At 46.3% G+C, this 22,457-nt stretch overlaps 1 protein-coding gene across 1 annotated transcript in view; it reads right to left on the reverse strand.

The window, feature by feature from the left end:
- Positions 1 to 19,826, reverse strand: part of PPA2 (inorganic pyrophosphatase 2) — a 48,745-nt gene extending 28,919 nt beyond the window's left edge. The window contains exon 1 of the mRNA XM_073601846.1: positions 19,607 to 19,826. Within this exon, the coding sequence (XP_073457947.1) occupies positions 19,607 to 19,766 (160 nt within the window). The 5' untranslated portion in view covers positions 19,767 to 19,826. The remainder of the gene's footprint in view (positions 1 to 19,606) is intronic.
- Between the last annotated feature and the right edge of the window lie 2,631 nt (positions 19,827 to 22,457).

Below are 22,457 nucleotides of genomic sequence, written 5' to 3' on the forward strand. Positions count from 1 at the left end.
AAAATATCCAAATCTCTGATGATCCCTAGGAGCACCATCAAATCTATCATAACCAAATGGAAAGAACATGGCACAACAGCAAACCTGCCAAGACCAAAACTCACGGACCAGGCAAGGAGGGCATTAAATCAGAGAGGCAGCACAGAGACCCAAGGTAACCCTTGAGGAGCTGCAGTGTTCCACAGCAGAGACTGGAGTATCTGTATATAGGATGACAATAAGCCATATGTTCCATAGAGTTGGGCTTTATGGCAGAGTGTCCACAAGAAAGCCACTATCTTTAGCAAAAAAGGCACGTGGGAGACTCCCAAAATATATGGGAGGTGCTCTGGTCTGATGAGACTAAAATTGAACTTTTTGGCCATCAAAGAAAATGCTATGTCTGGCACAAACCCAACACATCGCCCAAAGAACACCATCCTCACAGTGAAACATGGTGTTGGCAGCATCATGCTGTGGGGATGTTTTTCAGCAGTCGGGACTGAGAAACTGGTCAGAGTTGAGGGAAAGATGGATGGTGCTAAATACAGGGATATTCTTGAGCAAAACCTGTACCACTTGGTGTGCGATTTGAGGCTAGGACAGAGGTTTAACGTCCAGTAGGACAATGACCCCAAACACTGTTAAAGCAACACTTGAGTGGTTTAAGGGGAAACATGTAAATGTGTTGGAATGGCCTAGTCAAAGCCCAGACCTCAATCCAATAGAAAATCTGTGGTCAGACTTAAAGATTGCTTGTCACAAGCGCAAACCATCCAACTTGAAGAAGCTGGAGCAGTTTTGCAAGGAGGAATGGGCAAAAATCCCAGTGGTAAGATGTGGCAAGCTCATAGAGACTTATCCAAAGCGACTTGGAGCTGTGATAGCCACAAAAGGTGCCTCTACAAAGTATCGACTTTAAGGGGCTGAATAGTTATGCACATTGACTTTTTCTGTTTTGTCCGATTTGTTTGCTTCACAATAAAATAAAAAACACCCACACACACACCTTTAAAGTTGTGGGCATATTCTATAAACTAAATGATGCAAATCCTCAAACAATCCATGTTAATTCCAGGCTGTGAGGCAACAAAACATGAAAAATACCAAGGGGGGGGGTGAATACTTTTGCAAGGCACTGTATGTAGATGAATGTGGCCTCAGCCAGCACTGCACCAGCCACGCCCCCTTGACATGTTGCGACCTGCTCACTAGGGCGTGGCTGGAGCGGTGCTGGCTCAGGCCACATTCATCTACATACTAATGAACTGGGTTGGTGAGTGGCACCTTCTCTTCGATCATAGCCTGCTGGTTGCCACATACTGGACCCTGCAATCAGAAGGCCTTGACTCAACCATTTATACATCCATCCCACGCAGCAAAGAAAGGATGGCTGGGTTATGCGTTACAGATAAGCAATAAAAAAAAAAGAGAACTTGTTCACGTCCCCCATCCTCAGGCTACCGAGGGAAGTGATGAGAAAGCTTGTTTATGAGTAATGAGGCAGCATTTTACTTCCCTGTATTTACAAGCTGGGGGGGGGGGGTGTAAGAAGGGGAACACACACTTCTAAATTTGAAATTTTAATGATCAATCTCACATTTGAGACTAGTTTCATGTCTAGTGGTAGCGTTACACATAGCATTATGTGATCCATCGAGATAGCTCTTAGATGTACAAGATCAAATAAAACATTTAACGATTCTCCAGAACACATGAATGATCGTTGCAAAATTGGTCTTTAGTTTGCGGGATTTTTTTTTTCAATCAGAATTGATCAGAAAAAAAAAAAAGTATTAAAATGATCATATTAAATACATATGTGGCCACCATTAGATCGTTAGTGCTGTAAAATGCAACAAAGCCATAATGTACTCACACTGCTTGCCCCCCGTTCTGAGAGTTTGAGTCTTGGCATGCAGGGGATTAAGCGAAAATATAAAAAAGGGAGATTTAAATAAATAAAACAACCTACTATTTTAATGAATACATAGAATTAAAAGGGTAGTTTCCCTCCCCCCAGGAAAAAGATATCGCCCACCCGACTTTGCTGATTTTTCAGTTCTCTGTGTGATATGCTTTTAAGGTAAAGTCTGTAGGTGGTTAAATATCTCATTAAACATTTGAGGATTGTTTATTACAATTAATTGTAAGGGGTGTGAAGTATCCACATTATGTACTGACATTTTTCCTGGCGATTAAAAATATATCCTTTCTATAATGTGTTCCCAATACTGTACTGCTAGCAAAAAAATCCACATATGCTCCAGGTGGCTTTTATTATGCTGCAATTCAGTTTATATGCTGATCGGTGACAGCAAAGTTTACCCACAGGAATTCTGAAATAATATAATAGCCTGTTTACGCATTTAAATCAAAAGAACTCAATGCAGGAAAAGAACCCTTCCACTAAAACAAACACTGCTGTATGGCTGAGCTATTATCTATTCAAAGCTGGGCTACAGCAGTGCTTTTGGTGTGCCACAGCAAGTTTTACCCGGTCAAATGATCTCATCCAGTGTCAAACAAAGTACTGCATACAGTAGGAAAGGAAAACGGACAAAAAAAAGGGGCACAGATCCAAGATCTCAAGTCACATTTCTGCAGCAGTGCCGACTACAAAGTTAAATGAAGACCGTGTGTTAAAAGCCATGAATTCACAGTGCCAACTTTCCAAAACCAGAAAAAAAAAAAAAAAAAAAAAAAAAAAAAAAGGGAAGGAGAAGAGCTCATCACATCTTGCTTTTCTTAGTAATATTTAAAGCAACATTTGGTGTATGTTCAGTGTGTACATATTCTGGGCCATTACCAAGTTTGTAAAAGTTGAAAGCACAAACATTCCTATGTCCCAAGTGACAATGCCCAAGCCTCTCTGGCACACAGCATTAGATTGTTGGATGTAGCCTAGCGATGTCTATACATCAGGCATTGGCAGGCTCCTGTGACACAATAAAGCTGTGTTTTAAGAAGTCAGAGTCCGTTAGTACCTGTTGTCCTGCTATAAAAGGGTTGTTTAATCGAAGTAGAACTTTTTTTCTTAGTCTTGGATAGAATAGGGCAAGCTTAGAACCTCTGGGATTTTTTTTTACTCATTCCCATCCAAGCTGGGGAGATTTCATTTAAACTTCTGTACCGGACAGCAGATAGCAAACGAAAATTAAGACAAGAAGGGCAATATTCCCTTAAGGCCCGTACACACTATACGAAAATTGGATGGAAAAATTCATACGATGAGCAGTCTGCCGATTTTTGGATCGTTAGGACGGTGCTTTCGACAGCCGATTTCACTTTTTCGTCAGACAAAAGCTGGATGTGCAGACTAACATTTGTTGGATGTGAACTCAACGTCTGATTTTCGTTTTAGTACAGTTTACATACAACAAAAAATCGTAAGAGCAAGACTACACATGATCAGAAAGAAGGAACACATACAAAACTCTTCAGGCGTACGAAAATTTTCGTATGGTGTGTAACCTCTTCACTTTTGACATGAGACTAGCAGGCCACAAAAAAAACGGACGTACGGTCGTCTGAAAATCTAAGTGTGTGTACGAGGCTTTAGTCTGCATTCACACTTCGCCTGGCACTTGACTTGAGGAACCATATTGTCTAGACTATGGGATTGTCTACTGTCAGATCTATACAAACGCGTCTATGAAATTTGGAAATAGGTGCAGGTGCTTCTTTTAGTGCAACATGATGTGCTTTTGGCCCCACAGACTTCAAAGTGAGAGCATGAAACAAAAAAAACAAAAAAATAAAACAAAACACACACACACACACACACACACACACACCAAAACAGTAAAGTTAGCTCAATTTTTTTGTATAATGTGAAAGATGTTATGCCGCGAGAATCGTGATTTTTATCCCAAGCAAAAAAAAATAAATAAATATTGTGATTCTCATTTTATCCAGAATCGTGCAGCTCTACCTCCCACTACACTAGATGTGAATGGGATCTGAAAGCGAAATTGGTGCGTTTTACACAAGAACAGTGAGGCTCCATTAACACTGGCGCATTTCTGAACTCACAACAAACAGCACAGAAAACACGTGCTGCAAACGTGCATTGCACTTGCGTTAAATGTTATTAACACCCCAAGCACGGATAGCAGGCATGCGTCTGCCATACAACAAATATGCTGCAAGCGCGCCACAAAGTGTGGTAAGAAAAAAAAAAACAACGTTCCATGCTTTGTTCTAAGAATATTCTAGAGCTTTTTTGGAGTGTTTGATGCATGCAGGGCAGCCCACTGAAGTGAATAGGGTATTCTATGCATGACGAGTGGACCCCACACACCTTAGTTAGACTTACCGGTGATGGTATTTCTAAGAGCCTTTCAGCACAGCCTTGCAGAGAGCGTAGCTTTGCGCATTTTTCCAGGATGCCTTTAAAATCCCTCCTCTTCCACCATTGTCTCAGTTATTGCATGGGCTCCAACATGCTGGAAAACAAAGCACATAAACCACCAAACAGCCATGACAGATACTTAAAGGGGTTGTAAACCCCTGTTTTTTCCACCTTAATGCATACTATGCATTAAGGTGAAAATGAGCCCCGTAATTTCCACACCAGAGACACGCACTTCCCCTCTGCCCGTTGTCTCAGCTCTTGATTGGATAGATTGATAGCAGTGCAGCCATTGGCTCCCACTGTTGTCAATCAAATCCAATGACACGGGCGTTGGGGGGCGGGACCGAGTCTGGCATTCTGAGCCTATGGCGCAAATGCTGGACTCAGGAGCACGCTTGCAAGGTAACCCCCCCCCCCCCCCGGAAGAGCGCTTCTCCTAGGGGGGGGTTTATACGATGCGGAGGAGGAGCTACCAGCGCCACCGGGGGACCCCAGAAGTCGAGGATTGGGGGCCACTCTGCATTCTGAACTGCACAGTATGACTTATTTAAAAAACAAAACAAAAAACCCACCACACACACACACGACGAAGAAGCTTTACAATCACTTTAAGACACAGAACAGGGAGGATAATAACTGCTGTCCTGAAAGGCTCTTAGAAATACCGTTGCCGGTAAGTCTAAGGTTTTCCCAAAATCGCCTTTCAGGACAGCTTTGGAGAGGATGACTGAGAAACGTACCCTAGGGTAAAAGACTACTGCCTGCAGCACCTTCCAACCGAAGGCCTGATCTCCAGCCTGTAGTGCCAGACGAACGTAGAGAAGTTGACCAAGTTGGACACAGCCTTGCATATTTGTTCAGGCATAGCACCGACCCTTTCGGCCCAGGAAACTGCCGTCGATCTTTTAGAGTGGGCAGCAATACCTGAAGGGGGCACTTCTCCCTTAACTGTGTAGGCCTCTATGATTGCCCATTTAAGCCACCTTCCTAGCATGCTCTTGCAAGATTTTTCTCCTTTGCGGGGTCCCGAAAATATTTTTAAAAAGTGCATTTGACTTTCTAACCGTTTTAGTCACAATTAGGTATTGTAACAGGCATCTTCTTACATCCAATGTATGGAAAGCTTTCTCTCTTGGATTGGCTGGGGCCGAAGAGAAGGTGGGTAATACTAGCTCCTATGAACGATGAAAAGATGTAGCAACCTTGGGAAGGAACACCGGGTCCATTCTAAGGATGACCCAAAGCAGGAATATCAATAGAGGGTTCTGTGACCACCAAAGCCTGAAGCACGCCGATTCTTCGGGCTGACGCCACAGCCACCAAATAGTCTTTAGGAATAAATTTCTCAAGGACATCTCCTGTAGGGGTTCAAAAGGAGCCTCCATGAATCCTTGCAACACAATAGACAAATCCATCTGGGGGGGGGGGGGGGGGACCCACACACAAAAGAGCCGCCACCTGGGTTTTTAGGGTGCTGGCTGCCAGCCCCTTCTCCATTCCATAATGGAGGAATTCCAAAACTGAAATCATATTCTTGACCTGGAAACCCTTAGAAGAGCACCAGGAATTACATTTCTTCCATAATTTCACGTAGATAGCCTGGCTAACTCTAAGAGCCCCTTGCTCCTTGTTCCTCCCTGTTTCAATACATAGGCCACCGCTGTTGTATTGTCCAAAAGGACCTGTACGTGTTGTCCCCTGATTGTTGAAAGTACAGGAGTGCTAGAAAGATGGCCTTCAGTTCCCGCCAGTTTGAGGACTTCCGGGCCTTTACTTTTGGTCCAGGAACCCTGCGCAGTCTGGCAGTCTAGGTGGGCTCCCCAGCCCCAAGCGCTTGCATCCGTCAGACATTTGTCCAGGGGAAAAACCCAGTAGAGATCCTATGTTAGATTGGTCAGATCTCACCACCACCAGAGAGCCCTCCTCAAATTCGAGGCGATCTTGATCGGTTTCTCTAGAGGCTTCTAGTGTGACCATTTCTGAAGGATATCCATCTGGAGTGGTTGGGAATGTAGCCTGGCCCACTGTATGGCAGGATGCGGTGAGCAGTCCTAAGACTGCCACTGCTGTCCGCAATGTCACTGAGAGGTTGGATTGGATCCGTTTCACCGCAGACTGAATTTTTTCTACCTTCTCCTGTGGGATGAAAATGTTCCGGAGCACTGAGTTTTTGTACCCCCAAAAACCGCATTTCCTGTGCTGGGGACAGATTTGATTTTTCTAACTTTAGGGGTCGACCTAGGCTTCAGAGGCGAGTCTGAGTCACCTGTAGATTTGAAAACACTTGGCTTTTGGAGTCTGCAAAAGTAACAGGTCGTCTAGGTAAGGTACAATAGATATTCCCTTTAGTTTCAGTGGCTCCAGCGCTTCTGCCATCACTTTTGTGAAGATTCTGGGGGAGGATGACAGTCCAAATGGCAGAGCTCTGAACTGGAGACACCATATCAAACTCCCCAGGTTGACAGCGAGTCAGAGAAATCGTTGAGAAGCTTGGGCTATCGGGACATGCAGATAAGCGTTCCTCAGATCCAGAGATGCCATGAAGCATTTTGGGGACAATTTTGTTATTGAATAAATCGTGTACATCTGAAAATGCTTGTATCATATTGACTTGTTCAAAAGGCTTCCCTTTTGCTGATGTCTTGAACTATAATAAAGCATACAAGACACACCCTATACGTCACCCACCTGCTGGGAGACTACACACACACACACACACACACACACAATTTATTGGCGTATAACACTCACTTTTTCACCCTGAAAATCGGGTGCAAATAACGTGTGCGTGTTATACGCCGATACTTCAATTTTATGTGCCTCGGAGGGGATAGGGAGAGGGGGCAGGACGAACGCCGTCAGATTACATACAGTGCGAATTTCCTGTTTACTTGGCGGCCTCTGTAATAGGAAGTCCCGTCTCCTGGGCCGCCGTTGGACAACTGTTCTGTCTATCATAGGAGATTCTCACTGTATGTAATCTGTCGGTGCTTGTCCCTTTTAGGCTGCAGATGGGCATCGATCAAGCTGAACTGATGGCAATGTTGAGGCTGCTGCATTGATGGCAATGGTGAGGCTGCAGCTTATTTAAAATTTAAGTTTTTTTCCTGAAATTCCCCTTTTAAAAATGAATGTGCGTGTTATACGCCGATAAATACGAATATATATATATATCCCCGAGTGAGACATCCCCCCCACCTGACACAACCGGGGAAGAAGAGGGACCCCCGAAAAGTGCCCCAGACGACAGACCCCCTGTGGAGTCACTTCTGGCCCTGCAGCCACAGGCTCCCCCCACAGGGAAGGATAGAAGGCAACAAACATACTCAATTAGGGAAGATAGGGGCACCACTGTACCCCTCTTACCTGGGCCTGGCCGGTGCTTAAGGCGCCCGCTTCTGCCAATGCTGCAGATCTCTCCTCCATCTTGCAGAGAGCAGCGGGGTGCTGGGGAAAGCCACCTGGCTTTTTAACTTCCTGGTTCCAGCGTCTTCCCCGAGGGCCGGAACCACCGGCCTATGGACCCGCCCCCTGCATTCCAGGTGACAGGAACCACTGTTGCCACGCCCAAACAGGAAGTCCCACCTCCGTAAACGACGTCACCTGCCGGCCGAGATAGCTGTGTGATTACGGCATCCCGCCTGGCCCCATGAGCCAAAACCCACGGCCCCCGGGCACATAGACCTGGTCTGTCCTGCAGGCCATTGCTCCCCATAGCTGGAAAGGCCAGAGACTCCGGAACACCCCCTGCTTGTCCCGAAGGGGTGCTGGGATGGTCATGTTTTTTTAAAAGATTCTAAGGAGCCTACCCCCCCCTCCCACCTGGAGAGAGTGCAGCCCCCCTTTGGTTCTCTGCAGTGCTTCCTCCGTGGCGGAGGAAACAATAACTGAGGCCATGGTGGAAGAGGAGGGATTTTAAAGGCTGCAAGTGTTTCCTGGAAAAATGGGCAAAGCTACGCTCTCTCCAAGGCTGTCCTGAAAGGAGATTTGGGAAAAAAGAAAACAGAGTTCCTGCTACATGGAGATGTGAACGGGGACTGACCACTCCCTCCTACTGTATGTACGTGTTTAAAGATGCCCATACACTATGCAATCAGATTGTACATTCTCTGTACAAATTTCCTTTAGATTTACCAAAACTATGGAATACGAGAACCCACCTGAACAATCTATTAAATTTGTATCAAATCAGGTAGGCTCTTGCACTACATGGTTGATGCTAGATTTAAAAGGAGATTGTACAATCAAACTGTAATGTGTATGGTCATCTTAAGGGAAGAAGTAGGAAAGTGGGTGGAAATAAAACAAGAGGTGGTATAGTAATGAGGAAGGTGTGGTCCAGAGTGATAATACGTGCCCTGTTCTGTGATGCACAAGGCAGTGCATGATGGGACATGATCTACAGCAGGGGTGGCCACATGTGGCCCGCAGCGCCCCCTGATGGGGCCTGTGACCTCCTGCTCTGGAATGGTAGGTCGGCAAGCCCAGATTGTGGGTTTCTGACTCGCCATCCCAGAGCATCAGTGTGAAGAATAGGGTCGACGGTAGAGGAAGCATGCGGCTGCAGTAGAGAGCAGAGCCCAATGCTCCCGGTATAGCGTGGCTCCTGTCACAGGCGAAGTGATACCAAATGCACTCCGCCTGGGACAACAGCAGCCAACTAGTCGGACTGCAGCCAGCCCTGCCGGAGCAACCGCAGCCAGCCAGCCATACCCGCCGGAGCAACCGCAGCCAGCCAGCCATATCCGCCAGGGGGGACCGCAGCCAGCCAGCCATACCTGCAGGAATCCTGGAGGAAGTGAAGACTAAGATTAGTTTTAAATTAAAATCAAACAGCAATGGTCAAATCTGCTCTCTACACTGGTAGATTAGCTACACTGGGCTGCTTTCAAAGTGATCCAAAAGTGCAGTGCACTTGCGTGTTACCTGCAGTGCGCCATAGACTTCTGTTATTACCTGTTTGGTGCGCTTTCAGAAAGTGCACCACACCTGCAAGATATAAATAGAATTATATAGCAAAGTGTAGCTAACCTGCAGGAAAGCCACAGGTGCACTGCGGTGTGGGTAAACCGCAGCACATCAGTGTGAAAGCAGCCTTAGGCCCCTTTCACACGATTGGTCTGATTGGGTCCGCCTGTATTTTTCAGGCGGACCCAAATCGGACCCTACAATCACCTCTATGGAGCGGCAGATGTAAACAGATTTGTGTCTGTTTGCACCCGCCTACCTCCAATCCAAAAGGTTCTGTTCTTGGACCTCTCCTATTTTCAATCTCCACCTCCTCCCTGGGTCAACTGAGCCTCCCATGGCTTCCAATACTACCTCTACGCTGACAACACCCAAATCTATTTCTCTACCCCTCAGCTCGATCCCCCTCTCTCTATCCAAAACCAAACTTATAATTTTTCCTCCCCCATATGCCCCTTACCCTGATCTCTCTGTCAAAATCGATGGCACAACTATAAGCCCATCCCCACGTGCCAAGGTTCCAGGTGTAGTCCTGGACTCTGAACTCTCCTTCAAGCAACACATCCAATCACTGTCCAAATCTTGCCGCCTCAACCTCCACAACATCTCCAAAATACGCCCCTTTCTAACCAATCCAACACAACAAAGCTCTGAATTCACTCGCTGGTCATCTCTCGCCTCGACTACTGCAACTCCCTTCTCATTGGCTTACCTATACATAGTCTACCACCTCTTCAATCCATTATGAATGCTGCTGCCAGACTCATCCACCTTACCAATTGCTCTGTCTGCTACTCCTCTCTATAAATCCCTCCACTGGCTTCTGCTCGGCCAAAGAATTAAATTCAAAATACTAACTACAAAGCCATCCACAATTTCGCCCCCAGCTACATCACTAGCCTAGTCTCTAAATACCAACCTACTCGTTCTCTTCGTTCCTCTCAAGACCTCCTGCTCTCTAGCTTCCTCGTCACCTCCTCCCATGCTCACCACCAGGACTTTTCCAAAGCCTCTCCAATTCTATGGAATGCCCTACCCCAATCTGTCCGCTTATCTCCTACTTTATTAGCTTTTAGACGATCCCTGAAAACCCTTCTCTTCAGAGAAGCCTACCCTACCCACACCTATCAACTGTATTTTCATTTTCTCTATCAGCTCATCCCCCACAGTTATTACCTTTTGTTTCCACTTGACCCTCCCTTCTAGATTATAAGCTCTAACGAGCAGGGCCCTCTGATACCTCCTGTATTGATTTGTATTGTAAGTGTACTGTTTGCCCTTATGTTGTAAAGCGCCGCACAAACTGTTGGCGCTATATAAATCCTGTAGAATAAGAATATAAAAAAAAAAAAAAAAAAAACACACACCTAGAAGGGGATCTGTCCGCTTTTGTCTGGGTAGATAGGATTGGGGGGCCCATAGAGTAGGGTGGGCTGTGTCTGTGTCTGCATATGCGGAATGGACACGGACCAGTCATCCACCCACTCCGCTCGTTGTGACCTGCAACTGTTTACCAAGTCATTTAAAGGGTCCTCGCTCTTCAAAAGGTTGGGCACCCCTGATCTACAGGAACTGATAGAAACAGAAAGCATTTTTTAAAATGTCAAACAGAGGTGAACATTTACAGCTGCCATGGGCTAGGCAAGTGAGAAACTCATTGGGATTGCTTGGGCAGAAAAGACATTAAAAAGGCTTTTATTTATTATGAAAAGTGAGATTCAAACCGAAAAAGTGAATTTGGCCTTTAAAGGCTACCTCATGTGTGGTGCGATCACCATTTACATATACATACGGGAGCAGCACATGAGCACAGAGACACTTGTGCTGCTTCACAAGCCGACAACCGCTTGTAAACATACCAAAACCGGAAGTGACTAAATACTCATCGCTTCCAGTTTCTGACATCGCAGAAGAGAGGTAGGAACTCTGATGATTCCCTAGGAAAAGTGTTAGGAACAAAGAATCGCCGGCTGAACAGTTTTATACAGGCATCATCCCGGTATAACCACTTCAAATCAAGGATGTCACATGGCGTCCTGTGGGCAGGAAGTGGTTAACCCACATAGCACTCAAAGTCAAATCTTTCTCTCATGCTATGGGTGCATCTAGTGGCCAACCAGGGCACCTACCACAAGCCACATCCATACCCTGTAAGTATAAACCGAAAATAGATGACATGGAGTTTGCCAAAGCACTGGTGCCATAATTGATTGTTCTTCCCCCTCCTCCCCTTTTAAGATAATACAGTTTTACTTTTTTATCGTTTGTTGCATCTCAAGGCTGATCTCTTCCAGCCATTTTCTGCCAACATGCAATGGCTTTAGTGTGAGCAGTAGGTGAACGCTCAGGGAAGGCAGCAACATATGGGCCTGTGACGATGGTCTTTGGGCTTGGCTAGATGGTATCAGTTTGACTTCTGAGATAATTCTGAATTCATTAACAGGCACACCTGACATGCAGTTGACTTTATGACCTGCTTCAAACTGTTTAATCATTCTCATAGACATATGTGAAAGCTGAACCTGTCTGATGTCAACAATAGTCCATTGGCCTAGGCCCTTTAGATGCCACCAAAAGCCAATGTGACAGGGTGACAACTTAATTGGGAAACAGAATGAAGCCACCCCATAACAGAAGAGCCGGAAAACAATGAGTAATGGGTGTGGTACATCTAAAAGCAGGGGTAGGCAACCCCGGCACTGGTGCCGCAAGCGGCACGCAAAGCCTCTTTTGCCAGCACTCAACTCCCTCCCCCATCAGCAGAGCAGGAAAGCGTCAGTGAGACACTAGTGCATTCCAATTTCAGAATTACCCACACCGCACCTGCACTGATGATTGTAAAAGATGGGAAGTATTATTTGGTTCTATAACTTTGTTGTAGCTGCGATCGTCGGCTTTTGTGATGGGGAAGAGATTGGGTGCAGTTCTTCTGGGGGGGGGGGGGGGGGGGCAGTCCCTGTTTCCAGGAGGAGGCCACTGCTAAAGCCAATCACAGTCCTGCTAGCCCAGTCCACCATCTGGAGAAAGAAGACTCGCTTGGTTGCCACTACCAATCTCAGAAAGAAGGGATTTCACTGTGATTGAGAAAACCACAGACGACAGTTTGTGGAATTACTGTTGAGCTTCTGGGAACTTTGCTGAAATTATTCCTGAACCTTTGCGTCACTTACTACTGAACCCCGGCACTCTGTGTCCCTTTAAGCCAGAGCCAGTATTCAGCACAATAAAAAAATAAATAAAATCACACCCGTTTGCTGCGGTGCAGAGCGCTGCACTTTTTCCCAGCTGCGGGGGCCCAACTTATGATCATGCACACAGGCCCACTGCTTTCAGAAAACTCCCCTGACCTGAGCTCATCATTGCGTATCCATTCCAGATGCTTGAATGTGACATCACATACATCCATACAACCCATACACGCACGTGGGCTGGATGCGAGAGGTGGATCAGCAGGATGAGTGTGTCAGGACAGGTAGACGTGTCTCATCTCTGCTTCCTTTCACCACTCTGCATATCATAGATTAGAAGAGGGTACAGCGGTGGGGAAAATGAGCAGGAGGGGTTCAGAGGTGGGACAGAAGAGCAGGAGGGTACAGTGGTGGGGCAGATATGCAGAGAGGTTCAGTGTTGGCATAGATGAAAGGGGGGTAGAGCAGATGTGAAAGGAAGTGTATTGGTGGGATAGATGAGCATGGGGGTACAGCAGTGGAGCAGATGTGCAGGGAGGTACAGCAGTGGAGCAGATGTGCAGGGAGGTACAGCAGTGGAGCAGATGTGCAGGGAGGTACAGTGGTGGGGAAGATGAGAAAAGGGGTACATTGATGTGGCAGATGAGCAGGGGGGGGGGGTTCAGTGTTGGGCCAAATGAGAAGGGGGTTACAGTGGTGGGAAAGTTGAGCGGGGGGGGGGGGGGGTTCAATGTTGGGGCAGATGAGAAAAGGGTTCAGTGGTGGGACAGAAGAGCAAGGGGGTACAGTGCTGAGGCAGATGTGAAAGGAGGTGCATTGGCGGGGCAGAGGTGCAAGGTAGTGCGGCGGCAGGGCAGAGGTGCAAGGGGGACAGTGATCTGAGGTGTGAAGGTACATGAATTGGGGCTAATCTCAGGCGTGAGAGTGCAGGATGTTAAATTTCTCACTACTAAAGTAGTTTACAGCATTTACATTATAAAAAATCCTTTTCATGATTGAGAGTGTGAAGTTGACTTTTTTTTTTTGTTATAAAATCGGCACGCTCAATTTCTTTGAAAACATTTTTCGCCACACTGTGCTCAAAAGGTTGCCTACCCCTGATCTAAAGGATAAGTTCACCTTTTGTAAAATGTTACACCTGTATTCAAGGTGTAATATGTTACTGTTGCAACAGCCTACCCGCCCGATCCCCTGTTGCGACAACGAGCAGGGGATATTTTCCCAGCACTTGCTGTCACAATTTTTAAAAACCGCAGTTGGGTGGGCGCCTCATTCATTCGCAGAATTCTGTGAATGGGAGAACTACAAGTACCGACATCCTTTGCAGCTGTTGGTTTGTAGTTCTCAATAAACTACCCCTTGCTTGAGCGCTCCAAGTAGTTCATTGATGCTTCCTGTCACTGTGTAATGCCTACCGTACGAGGTACAAGTAGACACCGTACACTGTCAGTCTGCAAGAGCCCTCCATTGCAGCCGCGATCTGCTGCGGGTGTAATGCTTTGCAGGCTCCTAGTAAAAAAATAAATAAATATGCACATTGTTTTTACCTGCAAAAAGATGTGCAATGTGCATTTTACAAGGGTGAACTTACCATTTAAAGAGAATGAAAATTGAGGTTGCATCCAATTAACCACTTCAATACCAGGCACTTTAATCCCTTTAAAGTGGTGTTCCGGCCGAAATTATATTTTTAAATAAAAATACCCCTATAATACACAAGCTTAATGTATTCTAGTAAAGTTAGTCTGTAAACTAAGGTCTGTTTTGTTAGTTTATAGCAGTAGTTTGTTATGTTATAAACTTACAGCAGGCCGTGGCCATCTTAAGTGTGGGCATCTGAAGCCAGACTGTATTTCTTCCTGGATCTCATCCTCGCAGATCTCGCACATGCTCAGTGCAGCACAAGCAGTGTAATAGGTTTCAGGTCAGTTTCCATAGCAACGGCAGTGTCAGAGGAAGTTGCTTCCCCTTCCTAGAAGGCATTGCAAACAGGAAATGATGCGATGGTTCACGGCCAGGGAGGAGGAAGTGAAAAATGAATACAGCAGATATACAGTAAGTGCTGAGAAAAAAAATAAAAAAATATCCAATTTGTTTACAGTGCAGGTAGTAGTGAGGGATGCTGAAGAGTTGTAAAAGTGGATGGAACTCCACTTTAATCTGCCAGGCCAATTTTCAACTTTCAGCACTGTCACAATTTGAATGCCAATTACTCAGTCATTCACACCACACAAATGTAATTTTTTTAAGACAGGTAGAGCTTTCTTTTGGTGGCATTTACTCAGCACAGGGCTGTTATTTTTTGTTGCGTTTAGCAAAAAATTAAAAAATAAAATACAAAGTTTCTTCATTTGTTAGATTTGTTTGCAAAATTCCTTTTTTACAAAATTGAAGCAAAAATGTATTTTTCTCCTGCATTTCTTTAGAAAAAATAACCTAAAGCAATTTTATATACATCTACACAAAAATGAGTACACCCCTCACATTTTTGTAAATATTTTATCATATCTTCTCATGTGACAACACTGAAGAAATGACACTTCGCTACAATGTAAAGTAGTGAGTGTACAGCTTGTATAACAGTGTAAATTTGCTGCCCCCTCAAAATAATTCAACACTTCAGCACACAGCCATTAATGTTTAAACTGCTGGCAACAGAAGTGAGTACACCCCTTAGTGAAAATGTCCAAATTGGACCCAATTAGCCATTTTCCCTCCCCGGTGTCATGTGACACGTTAGTGTTACAAGGTCTCAGGTGTGAATGGGGAGCAGGTGTGTTAAATTTGGTGTTATCGCTCTCACCCTCTCATATTGGTCACTAGAAGTTCAACATGGCACCTCATGGCAAAGAACTCTCTGCAGATCTGAAAAAAGAATTGTTGCTTTACATAAAGATGGCCTAGGCTATAAGAAGATTGCCAAGACCCTGAAACTGAGCTGCAGCACGTTTGCCAAGACCATACAGTGGTTTAACAGGACAGGTTCCATTCAGAACAGACCTCGCCATGCTCGACCAAAGAAGCAGAATGCACGTGCTCAAAGTCATATCCAGAGGTTGTCTTTGGGAAATAGACATATGAGTGCTGCCAGCATTGCTGCAAAGGTTGTAGAGGTGGGGGGAGATCAGCCTTTCAGTGCTCAGACCATATGCTGCACACTGCATCAAATTGGTCTGCACGGCTGTGGTCCCAGAAGGAAGCCTCTTCTAAAGATGATGCACAAGAAAGCCTGCAAACAGATTTCTGAAGACAAGCAGACTAAGGACATGGATTACTGGAACTATGTCCTGTGGTCTGACGAGACCAAGATAAATTTATTTGGTTCAGATGGTGTCAAGTGTGTGTGGCAGCAACCAGGTGAGGAGCACAAAGACAAGTGTGTCTTGCCTACAGTAAAGCATTGTAGTTGGAGTGTCATGGTCTGGGGCTGTATGAGTGCTGCCGGCACTGGGGAGCTACAGTTCATTGAGGGAACCATGAATGCCAACATGTACTGAGACATACTGAAGCAGAGCATGATCCCCTCCCTTCGCAGACTGGGCCGCAGGGCAATAGTCCATCATGCTAACGACCCCAAACACACCTCCAAGACGACCACTGCCTTGCTAAAGAAGCTGAGGGTAAAGGTGATGGACTGGCCAAGTATGTCTCCAGACCTAAACCCTATTGAGCATCTGTGGGGCATCCTTAAATGGAAGGTGGAGGAGCACAAAGTCTCTAATAGAGGTCAACCAATATATCGGCCGATATTTGGCCATTTTTGATAAATCGGCATCGGCCGATTATCAAAATTAGGCCGATATTTAACACTGACCGCCGTTCCTCCTCCCTTCTCCACACTCAGCGCTGCACTCGATGCTTGCCAGAGCCGCAGAGTGTGTGAAACTGACACGTAACAGGGAGGAGACAGAGCGGATCTGTCAGAATTGACCTTGATGTCGGGGGTGGGCGGGACCCAGCAGCTATCAAAACACCAGCCAATGGGATGGGATTTGGGCGGGCCGCTACGCTGTGGCCCCGCCCCTTTTCTTAAGCAGTCCAATCAATGGCTGGCGTTTGATAGCTGCAGGGTCCCGCCCATCCCGGCCAGGTCCTGCCAACATTAAGCGCAATTCTGACAGCTCCTCTCTGTTACTTGTCAGTTTCACACACAGTTATACTCGGCTCAGTGTGAAACCTGCCAGTGCCATCTGTCAGTGCCAACCAGTGCCACCTGCCACTGCCAACCAGTGCCACCTGCCAATCAGTGCCACCTGCCAGTTCCAAACCAGTGCCACCTGCCAATGCCAGCCAGTGCCACCTGCCAACCAGTGCCAAATGTCAGTGCCACGTGTCAGCGCCCCCTGCCAATGCCAACCAATGCCACCTGTCAGTTCCAAACCAGTGCCACCAACCAGTGCCATCTGTTAGTTCCAAACCAGTGCCACCTGCCATTTCCTAAACCAGTGCCACCAACCAGTGCCACCTGCCTAAGCCAACCAATGCCATCTGTACTGAGGCTATCAAGTGTGTGGTAGAGTGACAGGAGCAAGCAGGGAGGAATGGATGAGGTGTTTTTTTTTTTTTTTTTTTTTTTTTAAATCGGCCTAAAATATCAGCCACAAAAATTGGCATCATATATCGGCCACCCCAATCTCTAAATATCGGCATCGGCCAGAGAAAAACCCATATCAGTCAACCTCTAGTCTCTAACATCCACCAGCTCTGTGATGTCGTCATGGAAGAGGACTCTAGGAGCAATCTGTGAAGCTCTGGTAAACTCCATGTCCAAGAGGGTTAAGGCAGTGCTGGAAAATAATGGTGGCCACACAAAATATTTACACTTTGGGACCAATTTGGACATTTTCACTTAGGGGTGTACTCACTTTTGTTGCCAGCAGTTTAGACATTAATATCTGAGTGCTGTGCTATTTTGAGGGGACAGCAAATTTACACTGTTATACAAGCTGTACACTCACTACTTTACATTGTAGCAAAGTGTCATTTCTTCAGTGTTGTCACATGAAAAGCAGTACAGTGTGGCAATGATCAGTGACACAAAATTTATCACAACATTGCTCAGCTCTAAGAGATAAAAAGAAACACTATCATTTAGTTCTTTTAGAGATCAAAGGGATGAAATTTGGTCTGCAAATGAGGTCATATTAACCATTTCTAGACCAGGCCTTTTTCTAATACGTGTTTCATACAAGTTAAAACTCAGTATTTTTAGTTTTAAAATTACTTAGAAGCCCCCAAACATTATATATATTTTCTTAGCAAAGACCATAGAGAATAAAATAGCGGTTATTTCAATATTTTTATGTCACACTGTATATGCGCAGCGGTCTTTCAAATGTAATTTTTTGGAAAAAATACACTTTAATGAATTTAAAAAAACTAAACCATAAAGTTAGCCCAATTTTTTTGCATAATGTGAAAGATGATATGTGATCTTTATTCCAGGAAAAAAAAAAAAAGCGATTCTCATTTTATCCAGAATCATGCAGCTCTAATATCTATTTTACAATATTCTTCTTTTACATACTGTGACAAGTGCAGTACAGTGTTACCATAGTCACGCTGTACCGCTCTGGGAAGGCGAGCGGGATTTTTTTTTTTTTTTTACACTATAATTGCTTCTATGAGCAACCATTTTTATGAATGACATCCATTCAGTGTGTACTATTGTGAAATATGTAATCACATGGTACAGAAGCACTTTGATTTGACTGTCTTTACCATGTGATCACTGCGACCAAGCATAGAGATCAACACAATAGTACACAATGAATAAAAGCCATTCTTGTATACAATTGTCATGTGATTAGTCACAGCAATCACATGGAATCAGGCCAGCAAGGTACAATGATCAGTCACCCGCTGTCCAGAGGACACAGCAGGTGATTGATCACACTGCAGCATGGGCCCTAGGGCCCAGGAGAGCTCCTGCTCATCCATCATTGGACTATAAGCCTGGCAAAAGGCAGCTAAAGTGGAGTTCCACCCCCCCGCCCAGCAAACACATACTGTAGCTGCTGACTTTTCATATTAGGTCACTTATTCTGTCCTGGAATCCAGCAATGTTGGCACCACAGCTGATGCTTCCATCGGCTCTCGGGCGCTACCACCGCCATTCATAGCTTCACAGGCAGTTCCCTATAACACAGGCACAAAGCGCACTGTGCTTTCTGAATGGCCCGGCGGCAGGGGAAGGAGGAGGGAGGCCGAACTTCTGAATTTAGTAAATTCTGCTTTTCTATCGCTTTATACTACCTGCAAAAATGTTCTACTAATAGCCATCTAAGCGCACATTTTTAACGTTTTTTTATTTATGTCATCGTGTGACTACAAAGCTCTTGTTGGTCCAGGTGTCACTGCCAGCCAACAACATTGTGAAGTCCCATACCATCACCCACTGGCCTCCATAGCTCCAGGGTCATGATCTTGGGTTTGGTCCCAACCTGGAAGTTAGCTGTCATTACTGGACCAATGGGCTGCAGGCAGGATATTTCCTGCCCCACATGTATACAAAGGGGTGGGAATGCTTGTGACATTATACAGCCAATGACCTATCATAGCCAGGCATCCATCTGAGGTCATGGACAAACTTGCCCCTTTGTGTACATGGGCTGTGAGGTGGAGAATCCCCTTCTGCAGCTCATTGGCCCACAATAACGCCAACCTCCAGGTTTGGACCAAAACCAAGCTGGTCACTAGTTGTCAGCCAGCAGAGAGCTCACTAGCTGCAATATCAGAGAAGGTTGGAGCTTCTGTGGTCATACAAGAATTGTGATTAGATAATAATTTAGTAGACTGTCTATGGAGAGTATACAAGCAGTGGGGAAGCCACATGTATCTTGTGCAGCCTTCCTTCCACTTTAGGTCAAGGTCAAGTCCCTGCTGTCTTTACAGTAAGTGGAGTCAGTGAAAAGAGCACAGAAGACCATAGCAGGCTTGTCAGACTGGCACACAGCACCAGAGTGACACACTAACCCATAGCTGCGGCACAGTCCACGTGGGGAACAAAAGAGGGGGGGGGGATTCTGTGAGGAGTACTGCTTATTCCTAGCGCAGCGCGACCGTACCACAACCCGACGCCCCTCTCCGCGTGGAGGCAGCAGCGTCTACTTACTGAAGTAGAGCCGATACTCTGTGGTGTTGGGCCGCCCTCTCTCTTCAATGCTATAGCGCTGCATGCTGAGGCGGCGGAGGAGCGCCACGGGCCTTCCAAGGCACTGAGTCCAGGCAGCTGAGCACAGCCTAAACGAGCCGTATCGCCATAGCACATTCATGTTTTATCCCCTCCTCTTGTCAGTCAGTCAGGCACGGCCCCTACAGGCTCCAGAGGACAAGCCGACACTGCCATCTACACGCCTGACAAGGGCACGGCACGCTGCGGAGGCGTCCAGAACATGGCCGCTGGGAAAACAAAAGCCAAGCCACAGAAAATGGCTGACCGGCCGCTCGTCACTGATTAACCGGCGGCCCTTCTTCTCCCTCTGACAGAGCTGACGCTGTGGGGAGCTTTTACCTTCCTCTGCTCGTGTACAAAGTCTTATCCCTATAGGGCAACGCACACACAACACAGGAATTGGCCTGCTTCTGTCTGTAGATAGCCACACACACAACACAGGAATTGGCCTGCTTCTGTCTGTAGATAGCCACACACACACAACACAGGAATTGGCCTGCTTCTGTCTGTACTTCTGTCTAGATAGCCACACACACAACACAGGAATTGGCCTGCTTCTGTCTGTAGATAGCCACACACACACACAACACTGGAATTGTCCTGCTTCTGTCTGTAGATAGCCACACACACACAACACTGGAATTGTCCTGCTTCTGTCTGTAGATAGCCACACACACACAACACAGGAATTGGCCTGCTTCTGTCTGTAGATAGCCACACACACACAACACAGGAATTGGCCTGCTTCTGTCTGTAGATAGCCACACACACACAACACAGGAATTGGCCTGCTTCTGTCTGTAGATAGCCACACACACACAACACAGGAATTGGCCTGCTTCTGTCTGTAGATAGCCACACACACACAACACAGGAATTGGCCTGCTTCTGTCTGTAGATAGCCACACACACACAACACAGGAATTGGCCTGCTTCTGTCTGTAGATAGCCACACACACACAACACAGGAATTGGCCTGCTTCTGTCTGTAGATAGCCACACACACACAACACAGGAATTGGCCTGCTTCTGTCTGTAGATAGCCACACACACACAACACAGGAATTGGCCTGCTTCTGTCTGTAGATAGCCACACACACACAACACAGGAATTGGCCTGCTTCTGTCTGTAGATAGCCACACACACACAACACAGGAATTGGCCTGCTTCTGTCTGTAGATAGCCACACACACACAACACAGGAATTGGCCTGCTTCTGTCTGTAGATAGCCACACACACACAACACAGGAATTGGCCTGCTTCTGTCTGTAGATAGCCACACACACACAACACAGGAATTGGCCTGCTTCTGTCTGTAGATAGCCACACACACACAACACAGGAATTGGCCTGCTTCTGTCTGTACTTTCTGTAGATAGCCACACACACAACACAGGAATTGGCCTGCTTCTGTCTGTACTAGATAGCCACACACACAGCGCAGGAATTGGCCTGCTTCTGTCTGTAGATAGCCACACACACAACACAGGAATTGGCCTGCTTCTGTCTGTAGATAGCCACACACACACAACACAGGAATTGGCCTGCTTCTGTCTGTACTTTCTGTAGATAGCCATACACACACAACAAAGGAATTGGCCTGCTTCTGTCTGTAGATAGCCACACATACACAACACAGGAATTGGCCTGCTTCTGTCTGTAGATAGCCACACACACACAACACAGGAATTGACCTGCTTCTGTCTGTAGATAGCCACACACACACAACACAGGAATTGACCTGCTTCTGTCTGTAGATAGCCACACACACACAACACAGGAATTGGCCTGCTTCTGTCTGTAGATAGCCACACACACACAACACAGGAATTGGCCTGCTTCTGTCTGTAGATAGCCACACACACACAACACAGGAATTGGCCTGCTTCTGTCTGTAGATAGCCACACACACACAACACAGGAATTGGCCTGCTTCTGTCTGTAGATAGCCACACACACACAACACAGGAATTGGCCTGCTTCTGTCTGTAGATAGCCACACACACACAACACAGGAATTGGCCTGCTTCTGTCTGTAGATAGCCACACACACACAACACAGGAATTGGCCTGCTTCTGTCTGTAGATAGCCACACACACACAACACAGGAATTGGCCTGCTTCTGTCTGTAGATAGCCACACACACACAACACAGGAATTGGCCTGCTTCTGTCTGTAGATAGCCACACACACACAACACAGGAATTGGCCTGCTTCTGTCTGTAGATAGCCACACACACACAACACAGGAATTGGCCTGCTTCTGTCTGTAGATAGCCACACACACACAACACAGGAATTGGCCTGCTTCTGTCTGTAGATAGCCACACACACACAACACAGGAATTGGCCTGCTTCTGTCTGTACTTTCTGTAGATAGCCACACACACAACACAGGAATTGGCCTGCTTCTGTCTGTACTAGATAGCCACACACACAGCGCAGGAATTGGCCTGCTTCTGTCTGTAGATAGCCACACACACAGCGCAGGAATTGGCCTGCTTCTGTCTGTAGATAGCCACACACACAGCGCAGGAATTGGCCTGCTTCTGTCTGTAGATAGCCACACACACAGCGCAGGAATTGGCCTGCTTCTGTCTGTAGATAGCCACACACACAACACAGGAATTGGCCTGCTTCTGTCTGTAGATAGCCACACACACAACACAGGAATTGGCCTGCTTCTGTCTGTAGATAGCCACACACACACAACACAGGAATTGGCCTGCTTCTGTCTGTACTTTCTGTAGATAGCCATACACACACAACAAAGGAATTGGCCTGCTTC

Source organism: Aquarana catesbeiana, linkage group LG01 (assembly GCF_042186555.1).
Source record: "Aquarana catesbeiana isolate 2022-GZ linkage group LG01, ASM4218655v1, whole genome shotgun sequence".
Taxonomy (NCBI): domain Eukaryota; kingdom Metazoa; phylum Chordata; class Amphibia; order Anura; family Ranidae; genus Aquarana; species Aquarana catesbeiana.